This window comes from Lagenorhynchus albirostris, chromosome 2, assembly GCF_949774975.1.
Source record: "Lagenorhynchus albirostris chromosome 2, mLagAlb1.1, whole genome shotgun sequence".
In the NCBI taxonomy this organism is placed as follows: Eukaryota; Metazoa; Chordata; class Mammalia; order Artiodactyla; family Delphinidae; genus Lagenorhynchus; species Lagenorhynchus albirostris.
The window spans coordinates 120,519,650-120,533,231 of NC_083096.1; the positions used below are offsets into that span (position 1 = coordinate 120,519,650).

General features: G+C 35.1%; 1 protein-coding gene across 1 annotated transcript in view; it reads right to left on the minus strand.

The window, feature by feature from the left end:
* Positions 1-13,582, minus strand: part of MSH4 (mutS homolog 4) — a 93,704-nt gene that overhangs the window by 56,790 nt on the left and 23,332 nt on the right. Inside the window, exon 7 of the mRNA XM_060139736.1 lies at positions 12,524-12,591. Coding sequence (XP_059995719.1) covers positions 12,524-12,591 — 68 coding nt within the window. The remainder of the gene's footprint in view (positions 1-12,523; positions 12,592-13,582) is intronic.

The window sequence follows — 13,582 nt, forward strand, 5'->3', positions numbered from 1 at the left end:
ATGCTCTCTTATAATGAATTTCTGAAACTAACTGGAATATTAAAAATAAATAAAATTCACCGAACATAAGACAATTATCATCACTATTACTAAAGGAGAACATCTTCCAAAAATAGCCAAGATACCCTTGAAGAAGAACAGTATGGAACGACTAACTCTAATGAATATCAACTTATAATAGCGTAATTAAGAAACTGTGGTATCAGCACAAGGGCAGACAGACAGACCAATGGTATAGAATAGAGTCTAGAAAGAAAATCATATATGGGCACTTGCTTTATGACAAAGGTTGACTGTGGAGCAGTAGGCAAAGGAAAGTCTTCTCCATAAATGGTACCAATACGATTATGAATCTGTACAAGAAAAAATTAAATATGGCCCCTTCTTCACACCACATACAAATATCAATTCCAGGTGGACTGTAAATCTAAACATAAAACAATAAAGCATCTGGAATATAACAAAGAAGAATATCTTCATTACCTTGGATATTCTAACCAAACCTTTGTAAGTTTCATAATGGATGATTTAGCACACATTAATCACAGGTTCAAACTAATGGCCAAGTTGTTTACATCTCCCCCATGGTCTGGTTTTTGTGGGCACACAAAAATCACATTACAAATACTCCAACCACAAATCCCACCATCTGTGTTTTGCTTCTTACTAAATAGGGGACGTTTTCACCTAACAAGTTCCTACTACTGCAGTAATTTAGGGTTTTGCAATATTTTCCCCCCAGTCCTCCACCTCCTGAGTAATCCTGGTACCTCCCCATGTAATTCTGTGTGACGTACTTCTTTCTCTCAGGAATTGTAAGTAATAAGAATATCCTTTGGACTTCCCTGGTGGTGCAGTGGTTAAGAACCCACCTGCCAACACAGAGGACATAGGTTCGAGCCCTGGTCCAGGAAGATCCCACATGCTGCAGAGCAACTAAGTCCATGTGCTACAACTACTGAGCCTGTGCTCCACAACAGAAGAAGCCACTGCAATGAGAAGCCCGCACACCACAACAAAGAGTAGCCTCCACTCACCGCAACTAGAGAAAGCCCGCGCACAGCAACAAAGATGCAATGCAGCCAAAAATAAATAAATAAATAAATTTAGATTAAAAAAAAAAATATATATATATATATATACACACACACACATATAGCCTTTAAATGGCATTAGCCTCTCCATGTCATCACTCAGTGATCTCCATAAATTAAAATCCCATGGGTACAATCAAGACACTGGGGTAGGTAAAGACTTCTTAAGCAGAATACAACAAACACTAACTATAAAGGAAAAAATAAAGTAGACTACATTTAAATTAAAGACTTCTAATAAGTCAGACAGAGACAAACACCACATGATCTCACTTATACATGGATCTAAAAACAAACAAAAAACCAAACTCATAAATACAGGGAACAGATTGGTGGTTGCCAGAGTTAGGATGTGGAGGAGAGGCAAAATGGGAGAAGAAGGTCAAAAGGTACAAACTTCCAGCTATAAAATAAATAAGTCGTGGGGATGTAATATACAGCATGGTGACTACAGTTAATGACACTGTATTGCATATTTGAAAGTTACTAAGAGTGTAGATCTTAAAGTCCTCGTCACGAGAAAAATATTTAAAACTATGCATGGGGATGGATGTTAACTAGACTTACTGTGGTGATTGTTTCATAATATATACAAAATAATGAATCATAAAAAAAGAATTTCTATTCATCAAAAGACACCACTGATGCAGGATAGGTTCTCCAAAAACCAATTTTTAGAAACCAAATAATTTATTTGAAAAGTAATTCCAGGAAGTATAGGCAAGAAGAGTGGGGAAGTAAGAAGGCAAGGGAAGAACATCAATATAGGATGTAATGATGATCCGGTTACCAGTGTATGGTACCGTGGCTCAATCCTGCTGGAGACCTCTCAGAGACACTGTAAAGTAAGCTTCAGAAACTACTTCCAGAGGTAAGGAAAATGGGGCATTTATTCACCAACTTCAGTTCAGTATTCGTCAAGACCTATCACTGGGTCAGCAGCTCCCTGATTACTCTCTAGTCTCTCCTGTGGCCAGAGAAAGTCCTCAGGCAGAAAGTTTCAGCTTGCTTGCAGTGAGATGCCATCCATACACAAAAGTGAATGCCAAGGGGATGTGGGTGGCACACTAACAATGTCTACCCCACAATACTGAGCAAAAAAAGCCAATTACAAAGTGGGAGAAGATATTCATAACACAGAAGCAACAAAGGGCTTATATAAACAGCTCTACAAATCATAAAAGATAACTCAACAGAAAAATGGGCAAGACCTTCACAAAAGAAGATAGTCAAATGGTCAATATACATATGAAAGGGTGTTCAACCTCATTAACAGGAAAATGCAAATTAAAACCACAATGAAATACTACTATCTACCAACCACTATGGCTAAGATTTTTAAACTGACAATATCAGGTTTTGGATAAGAGCAATGGGACTTCTCATACCCTCCTGATAGGACTGTAAATTAGTACAATCATTTTGAAAAACATTTTGGCAAACACGATGTTTGCCAAAAGTTCAACTAAAGTTGAAGATACACCTCAAGACTCAGAAGTTCCATTCCTATGTATCCAATAAAAATATGTCCAAAATTTTATTAAGAAGCAGGTATAAAATGATTAAGCAGTATTATTTCTAACTGCCAAAACCTGCCCACAACTCAGAAGTCCAACAACAGTGAACTGAATAATGGCATACTCATATAGTGGAATATTATATAGCAATGGAAATAAATGAGCTATAGCTACATGCAACAACATGAATAATCTTACAAACACAATGCTGGATAGAAGAAGCCAGATATAAAAAATACACACTGAATGATTCCTTATATTTAAAGTTTTTAAAAGAACAGGTAAAACTAAGTTATAAAGAAAAACAAAAAAGTAATTAATAATAAGTGGTTTCTTTTTGGAGGGAGATAGAGAATAATGAACAGGAAGGAACAGAAGGGGAGTTCTGAAGTACTGGCAATATCTGTTCCTTTACCTGAGTGGTCATCACATGGGTGTTCACTGTTGTAATGCCTGAATACATTTCTGGCTGTAATAATTGGGTATAACAATTGGATTCTACTGGCATCTAGTGGGTAGAAGCTATGAATACTGCTAAACATTTTAGAATGCACAGAACAGTAAAAGAATTATCCATCCCAACATGTCAACAGTGCCAAGTTTGAGAAATCCTGCTGTGGAGGAGTTGCCTTACTATATTTACACAGGTACTCTCTTAACCTCTTATATCACTAGTGATTTCCTGTTTCTTCTTTCTCTGTCTCTCCTTCCAATCTCTTCCTACCTTAATGGCTTTGAAAAAGTAAACAGCAATGAATCTTACAGTTGCAAGATACTAAGTGTTGCCCATACCACATGAGCAGAGAGGCAGACCCTTCCCTAGGTGAGTACTCCAGATGAGTATCCAGCCCTGAATGACACCTTAACTGCAGTTTGTAAGACCCTAAGCAGAGAACCAAGCTAAGATATGCATAGACTCCTAACTGACAGAAACTGTGAGATAATAAATATGTGTAGTTTTAAGCTGCTATAGTTGAGGTCATTTGTTATGCAGCAATAGAACACTAATACAGTCTCTTTACAGCTTGCTTCTTCAAAGCCAAGAAAAGAGTTTCTTCGTGGAGAACTGGGAGACAATTCTCTACTGGCCTATTGCATATCTTATGAGCAAAGGCACTGACTGCCTTTGTTCTGGACAGACTTTTCAAGGATGTTTATATAGTGAATAGCCTTGAAAGATATAGTGTCTCCTTCTACAGCAAAGGGCAGGTTTGCTTACAGTCTCAGAAGATAAAGATGGTGCCTCCCTGCATAATAGCAGGCAAATATGCTTACCGCCCATTATAAAAGATTCAGGTTCCCTAAGATCAGCAGTTCTCTCCTGTAAAACTCTGTATGTGCAGGTATCACCTAGCCCTCTTCACATCGCCCTGTGGGAAAAGGAGCTTGGGGAATCAGTGCAAGAAAATGTTGATACTCTGGATATTGCTATTGTGGGTATAAAGTCCTTTCTCTCTGATCTAGGAGTCTGTCTTCTGTCAGCATTTATGAAACTGTGGCAGGCTAACTTGTTAGCTTGCAAGTAGGGTAGAATATCAGATACCTTACAGTTCCTGATAATACTATGCTGTAATTGCTTTTTTTTAACCAAAATCTCAAAATGAATTATAAATTCCTTTGGATTAGAGATTCACTTCTTACTTTATCCCTAGCACTCATTACAATGCTTGGTAAAATAACTTGTTGAATTAATTAAAGAAGGAGCCATGTACTACATACTCTATATGGCAGTCTGAAATCAATTGGAAAAAATAAAAAGTTATTCAAAACAAAGCAAAGAAACTTGGGTAAAAAGTTGAAAAAAATTCTTTGATATCAAAGTTTTCAAATGTTGCAGGAAGTATTTTGGATGTTTATAATGGAAAACACAAACATTCTTAATGCAATACATTAAATTGTAAGGTTACAAACACTGCATAAAAAGAAAAGACATTTGGATTAATTAAAATAATAAATTTAAATTTTATTCTCAATGAATACTTATGATCAGAAAATATGCATTTTATAAAATCAATATTCTTAAAGAGAAAATATGAGAATTCACCTTAGGCAAACAATTCCATACTGGAAATTTTCAGAGAACATTTAGTTCATTCAGAAGTTTAAGCCAATCATAAAATTCAGCCAAAAGAACATTTAGTTCATCCACAAGCTTAAGCAAATAATGCAATTTAACCAGCACAAGTCTGAACTAATTTAGTAAATATCATATTTAATTAAGATATATATATATATGCTTATATTAAATGAAGGAAAAGCCTCATTTAAAATATATCTCCAGATGGTTAAGGAAACAGCAACTGAGAAACAGTATAAGGAATACTGAAATTCATGAATTATGTATCAAGTCAATATATTGCTTAAATTTCCTTAAAAGTTAGTACATCTCATCTGAAAAGTACTTTTTTTACTTTATATTTTTCCTTTTTTTAAAATGTTTTATTGGAGTATAGTTGATTTACAACGTTGTGTTAGCTTCAGGTGTGGAAAGTATTTTTTAAAAAGCCTCCACAAAGGACAGATGTGCTGGTTAAGTAAAAAATGTACAGCTATGACTGATCCCTCCAAAACTAAAAAGGGTGGGAAGTAACACTGGCCCATAAAAACCTTATGGAGCTAGTTACAGATTGCCTTTTCTAGACTGGAAAAAAGATTCCAGATTCTCAGTTTACAGAATTACCTTACACTTAGCCCACTGGGCTTTTCTAAAATCTGACAGTCAAACTGATTACAGCAGCTGGTTATTTAATCACAGATATTTCCCAGAGAGCTAGTTGGCTAAATTGATATTCCTTTCTTAATATAACCAGAAACAGTCTAATGCAAAAACATGTACAGCTGATCCTTGAACAACACAGGTCTGAACTGCATGGGTCCACTTAAATGCAGATTTTTTTCAATAAATGCACATATGTACTGGAGATGTATTTTCTCTTTCTTATGATTTTCTTAATAATGTTTTCTTTTCTCTAGCTTACTTTATTGTATGAATACAGTATAAAAATATATAACATACAAAATATATATTAATCAGCTGTTTATGTTATCAGTAAGGACTCCAGTCAACAGTAGGCTATCAATAGTTAAGTTTGGAGGAAGTCAAAAATTATATAAGGATTTTCAATTTGCAGGGGGTCAGCACCCTTCAGCCTCATGTTGTTCAAGGGTCAATGGTATATTACTAATTCTTATAGCCAGAGAAACTAAATCATGAATACGTATGACTGTGTAATACTACACATTACACAAGGTGACAACAAAGAGACTGCTCTCAGGTATAATCTGATAATTAATTCTTTCCTATAATAAAATATTACCTGAATCTAATGATGAGGAAACATCAGACAAACCCAAATTGAGCGAAAATACATACCCATAATTTTCAAGTGTCATGGTCATGACTGAAGACTAAATAGATACAAAAACTAAAGGCAATACTTGATTCTTAACTGAATCCTTTTTCTATAAAGGGCATTGTTGGCAGGACTTCCCTGGTAGTCTAGTCGTGAAGAATCCACCTTACAATGCAGGGGACGCCAGTTCGATCCCTGGTCAGGGAACTAAGATCCCACATGCCGCAGGGCAACTAAGCTCGTGCATGCCTCAACTAGAGAACCTGCATGCTGCAAACTACAGAGCCCACACGCTCTGGAACCCGCGTGCCATAACTACAGAGCCCACATGCCCTGGAGCCTGCATGCCACAACTAGAGAGAAGACTGCGCATCGCAACAGCCTGTGCGCCACAACAAAAGATCCCGCATGCCTCAACAAAGATCCCACATGCCACAACTAAGACCCGATGCAGCCAAAAATTTAAAAAATAAAAAAATAATAAATACATCTTAAAAAATAATAATAAGGGATATTATTGACAAAATTGGAAAAACTTGAATGGGGTCTGAGGATTAAATGTTATTAAATGGTATTATCGTTAATTTCCTTATTTTGAAGGTTTACTGTGGTTGAATAGGAGAATATCCTTGTTGTAAGAAATACTAATGTATTTGAGAGTGACAGAGCATCATGTCAGCAACTAACTCTTAAAATTTTCAGGAAAATAAGTTCTTTGTAATGTACTTGCAAATTTTCTGAAGATTTGAGATTTTATTTAATTTTTATTTTCACTTTCTAAAGATGCTGAAACCAAAAGGTCTTACATGCTTCCAGAGAATGGAGGGGGAAAATATGTCAGTCATATCCAAAATTCAGGAGTCTCAGCGGTTTCAACTTCTCAATAGGAATATTATAAGCTACAAGACAGTGGGGAAATGCCTCCTAAATTCTGAAGGAAAATTACTTCCTGACGAATTCTATTTTCAGCAAAACTATCAATCAGTCATGAGGAAATGAGAAAACATTTTAGACATATAAAGTCTCACTCTTTCTCAAAAAGTTACTAAAAACTGTGCTCTATGAAAAGAAGAGAGTAAATGAAAACAGAGGAAGACTTGGGATATAAAAAACAAGAGATCCAGGACTTCCCTGATGGTCCAGTGGTTAAGAATCCACCCTCCAATGCAGGGGATGTGAGTTGGATCCCTGGTCGGGGAACTAAGATCCCACATGCTGAGAGGCAACTAAGCCCATGCGCCACAACTACTGACCATGTGGGCCACAACTAGAGAGAAGCCCATGTGCTGCAACAAGGAGCCCACGCACCACAGCGGAGGATCCTGCGTGCCGCAGCTAAGACCCAATGCAGCCAAAAATAAAATAAATAAACAAACATTTTTTTTAAAAAAGAGAGATCCAACACAGGAAAGACAAACAATGATGATGAAGAGAAATCTGGGGTCATAGCTGTATACTAGCGAAAGAGAGGTAAACAATCCAGATTGGAACAAGTTTGAAACCCGTGGGAGAGACATCTTCCAGAGGTTGAAACTGATTGAGTACCTGAAGTGAATGAATGAATACCGAGAGGATATTTAGAATATACTGAAAGGATATTTATATGATTGGTGAAAACGTCTATGCTTGAATTAGTGAAAGTACAAGGTAAACCACACACACAAAAAGTTATTAATTCTGGGGGAAAAATGTAAAAAGTTGTGCATGCTCAGTTCTGTGTAGCATGGATAGTCATAATCATTTTTATCTAACTAAAATTATGTTATAACCTTACTGGGTGAGGGGAAGTAGGGAAGTGTCCATGTTTATAGAAGGAAAAGGAAAGAAAGCTAAATAGTCATCCTTCTGGAAGGGAATTAACATGTAATATCAAAGGATATATGAAGAAAATGAAAAGACAACCCAATAAATGGTAGAAAATATTTGTATATCATATATACAATAAGGGACTTATATCCAGAATATATAAAGAACTCTTACAACTCAATAATAAAACGACAATCCAATCAAAAATTAGCAAAGGATATGAGTAAACATTTCTGCAAGGAAGATATACAAATGGCCAATAAGCACAAGAAAAGGTGCTCAACATCATTAGTCATATCAGCGAAATGCAAATAAAAACCACAAGAGACTACTTCATACCCACTAGGACGACTAGAATCAAAAAGTCAGATAGTAACAAATGTTGGCAAGGATGTGGAGAAATTGGGACCCTCATAGACTGCTGGTGGAAATGTAGAACGATAGTCACTTTGGAAAACAGTCTGGCAGTTTTTCAAACAATTAAACATAGAGTTACCATATGAGCCAGAAATTCCACTCTAGGTATAGATCCAAGATAAACAAAAACTTACATCCACACAAAAACTTGTATATAAATATTCATAGCAGCATTATTAATAATCAAAAGTGCAAACAACTCAAATGTTCATCAACTGATGAACAGATAAACAAAATGTGCTATATCTATACAATGGAGTATTATTTATCAATAAAAAGAATCAGGGCTTCCCTGGTGGCGCAGTGGTTGAGAGTCCACCTGCAGATGCAGGGTACACGGGTTCGTGCCTTGGTCCGGGAAGATCCCACATGCCGTGGAGCGGCTGGGCCCATGAGCCGTGGCCGCTGAGCCTGCGCGTCCGGAGCCTGTGCTCCGCAACGGGAGAGGCCACAACAGGGAGAGGCCCGCGTACCGCAAAGAAAAAGAAAAAAAGAAGAATCAAATATTGATGTATGCTACAATATGAATTAACCTGAAACATTATGCTAAGTGAAAAAAGCCAAACATAAGAGACTACATATTGTGTGATTCTATTTATATGAAATGTCAAGAACAGGCAAATCTAAAGGAACAGATAGATTAGAAATGCCAAGCACTGAGGGGAAGAGGATTGGAAGGGATGGAAAGTGATTGCTAACGGGTACAGCGTTGCTTTTTGGGGTGATGAATACGTTCTAAAATTGACTGTAGTGTTTGTTGTACAACGATGAATGTACAAAACATGGTTAAATTGTATACTTCAAATGGGTGAAGTGTATGCTTTGTGAATTCTACCTTGATAAAGCTGTTATATTTTAAAAAATAAACTGTGTGATATATGTAGAAATAAAATATATGACAATAGCCCAGTGGGAGGAATGGGGGGAATGGCAGCATACTACCATAAGGTTTTCTTTTTCAGCTTCACTGAGGTATAACTGACATATAAAATTGTAAGATATTTAAAGTGTACATTGTGGTGATTTGATGTACATACACATTGCAAAAGGATCCCCCCATCTAGTTAATTAATGCATCCATCACCTCACATATTTATCTTTCTTTTTGTATGTGAGAACATTTAAGATTTACTCACTTGGCAAATTTCAATTATACAATACAGTGTTATAAACTATAGTCACCATGTTTTATATTTGATCTGCAGATTTTATTCATCTTAGAGTTGAAAGTTTGTACCCTTTAACCGACCTCTTCCTATTTCCCTGATCTGCAAGCCCTGGCAACAACTTTTCTACTCTGTCTTTCTGTGAGTTTGCTTTTTTTTTTTACATTTCTCATACACGAAACCATGCAGTATTTATCTTTTTCTGTTTGGCTTATTTCACTTAGCATAATGCCCTTAATGCTACCCCTGTTGCCACAAATGGAAGTATTTCCTTCTTTCTCATGACTGCATAATATTCCTGTGTGTGTCTCTGTGTGTGTGTGTCTGTATCTTGGCTATTGTGAATAATGCTGCAATGAACATGGGAGTGCAGATATCTCTTCGACATCCTGCTTCTATTTCATTTGGATATATACTTAGAAGTGGGATTGCTAGATCATATGGTAGTTCTATTTTTTTAATTTTTTGAGGAACTGTTATACTCTTTTCCATAAATTTAGCTGCACTAATTTACATTCCATCAATAATGCACAAGGGTTCCTTTTTCTCCACATTCTCACCAACACTTGCTATCTTACATCCTTTTGATGACAGGCATTCTAAAAAAGTGATATGTCATTGTGGTTTTGATTTGCATTTCCCTGATGATTAGTAATGCTGAACACCTTTTCACGTACCTGCTAGTCATTCATATGTCTTCTTTGGAAAAATATCTATTTGGTTCCTCTGACCATTTTTTAATTAGATTGTTTATTTTTTTGCTATTGAGTTATATGAGTTCTTTATATATTTTGAATATTAACTCCTTATCAGATACATGATTTGCAAATATTTTCTCCAATTCTGGAGTTACATTTTAATTTTATTGGTTATTTCTTTTGCTGTGCAGAAGTTTTTTAGTTGGATATACTCCCAACTTGTATTATTTTTCCTTCTGTTGCCACTACTCTATGGTTCTTATACCACATGTGAAGTGACATAACATTACTTGAAGGTAGACTGAATTCAGCTAAAGATGTAATCAATAAACCTGAAAGCAACCATTCAAATAACAAAACAATGAGTTCTATCCAATAAATCAACAGAGGAGTAAAATGGGATCATAAAAAATATTCAATTAATCCAAAGGAAGGCAGAAGAAAAGGAAAAGAAAGCAAATAGAAAAAAAGTACCATGATGGCAGATTTAAATCAAAATATATCAATAATCTCATTAAGTACAAATGAAATAAACACCCTAATTAAAAGTAAGATATTCTGGGAATTCCCTGGTGGTTCAGTGGTTAGGACTCTGCACTTTCACTTCTGAGGTTGTAGGTTCAAATCCCTGGTCAGGGAACTAAGATCCCACAAGTTGCTTGGCCAAAAAAAAAAAGAAGAAGAAGAAGAAACAGGTAACCTGAATAGCATCATATCTATTAAATATTTAAGAAGTTGAATTTAGAGTCAAAAACATTCCTACAAAGAAAATTCCAAGTTTTAATGGCTTCAATTGTGAATTCTACCGAACATTTAAGGAAGAAATAGTACCAGTTCTACACAAACACTATGAGAAAATTGAAGAGGAAGGAATGCTTCTAACCTCATTGTATGAAACCAACTAATTTTGTTCCAGACATCAGTTGTTCTAGGTTACCTCTCATTGTATATATTGAATTTTAAGGTGTTTCAATTATTTAAGGAAACTTCCAATTCTCTGCCTGCCCAACAGCCAAAACTTTTCCATATAATGTTTTTATTGTAAATGAACCTTAAGAGCAATTACCTCTACAATATGGAAAGGCTTCTTAAACACAGATAAGCCTTCAATGGATTTGCAAAGTAATCAAATTTTAAATCAAGTTTTACTGATGTACAAGACGTCTTTCCTTTTTAAGCACACGAGCAAAAATATACAAGTGACCCTTGAACAACATGGGTTTGAATGGTGCGGGTCCACTCATAGGTGGATTTTATTCAAAAAATACAGTATGACACAATCCAGTTGCAGAACCCTCCTATGCAGAGGGCTGACTGTAATGTTACACACCTGCATGCGTTTTCAACTGTATGGGGGGCGGGGAGGGGGACACTCCAAACCCTGCATTGTTCAACAGTCAACTGTACATGTATTTCATTAAAGTAAATATTTTTCAATTCACCTTAAATGGAAGAATGAAAACCATCTATTACTTTCTTTATAGAATGTGCCTATAGGCACTAAGTATTTACTTATTATTTTTTTAATAGATCTTTATTGGAATATAATTGCTTCCCAATACTGTGTTAGTTTCTGTTGTACAATAAAGTGAATCAGCCATATGCATACATATATCCCCATATCCCCTCCCTCTTGAGCCTCCCTCCCACCCTCCCTATCCCACCCCTCTAGGTCATCGCAAAGCACCAAGCTGATGTCCCTGTGCTATGCAGCAGCTTCCCACTCGCTAACTATTTTACATTTGGTAGTGTATATATGTCGATGCTTCTCTCACTTCATCCTAGTTTACCCTTCCCCCACCATGTTCTCAAGTCCATTCTCTATGTTTACCTCTTAATTCCTACCCTGCCACTAGGTTCATCAGTACCACTTTTTTTTTTTAGATTCCACATATATGTGTTAGCATACAGTATTTGTTTCTCTCTTTCTGACTTACTTCACTCTGTATGACAGACTATAGGTCCATCCACCTCACTACAAATAACTCAATTTTGTTTCTTTTTATGGCTGAGTAATATTCCATCGTATATATGGCACTAAGTATTTAAATTTGTAAAATATCCAAAGACTTTGTTTCATTCCTAAATGTTAAGCATATTTGAAAACTAATCAAACTTCACATAATGATCACCTTTTAAAGGACCTTTGGAACTAAAACAATTTTTCTCTATTTAATAAGCAAATTATTATCATCTAAGGCTTTTGAAAACTATATCCAAATTCTTTAAGTAAATATTTGATAAATGAAAATATACCAATTCCTCACCTAAGAAACTTTTAATTTTAAGTATACCATATATGATAATACATTGAGGAAAAAAGTTTCCTTTAAAAAGGTATAATACTCCAGATATTAATAATGATGTACATTTCCAAAAGATTTTCATATTTTCCAATTGTTACATCATATTAAGACAAGTTATATCACATAAGGTATAACAATATAACATATAATTTATACATAAACATACCGTGTCTTGCTTTGGAATTTGGACTAAAACAGAAAGAAGCTGCTCTGTATCAAGAAATCTTGCTAAAACTGAAACAAACAAACAGAAACTATGAGCAGTTAAACTTTATGTTACATTTTTAAAATATACACTATGTAAAATATTATCCTCAAGTAATAGAACAGAACAGTTTTACCTGAAAATATTACTTGTTTGAATTATCTTCATCTATCTTACATTTACCAGGAGTAAACTAATAAATTCTAGTGGTCTTTTCCTACTTTTGATTACTCAGAACTTGTCTTCAAATTTTGCCACTGTTGATCACCCCTTCCTTCTTGAAACTCTACTTCTCTGACTTTTAGATGTTGCTTATCATAATTTTCTTCCCACCTTTTTGACTTCTAACTTTCTACATGATACTTAAAAGATCAGAGAAGATTAGTTTGAAAGCATAGTTCAACCACTAACCATATAACCTTCCAAAAGTTACATAACTTCTCTGAACTTTAGTTGTTCTCATCTTTTAAATGTGGATAATAACATCTTCCTCCTAGGGTTGTAGTGAGGATTAAGTGCAATAATATGTGCATAGGAGTACCTTGCACATACCAGAGCTCAAAACTGTTATTTTATTCTTCTCAATTCATTTTCCAGCTTCAAGTACACTATAAAAGTATATGTATAGATAATTGGAATCTATCCCTTTTAAATGTCCCCAGGTGTTTTTTTCTTTACCTTAAACTATAGTAACTATTTCTTAATGACTCATGGTTATTATCATCATTGTAATGTGTGATCTCAAAAGTTTTTGTGTAAACTTATTGATACTTTCACAAAGTGGCCCCAAACTGTTATCCTTTAAAAAAAAGAACTAAATACAAAAATTTTATGTCACTTCTTTCTTGTTCAAATTTTTGATGTTCTTCAGTTTGCCTACCTCTAGAGCTGTGCCTCTTTCTAAATTACCACTTCTATGGTAATTATGTTAAAACTGTGGTTAAAAAATTAGAGTAAATAGGCTGAGTATACTATTATACTGTTATACTATTATATTATACTACCATGACATTTTATATG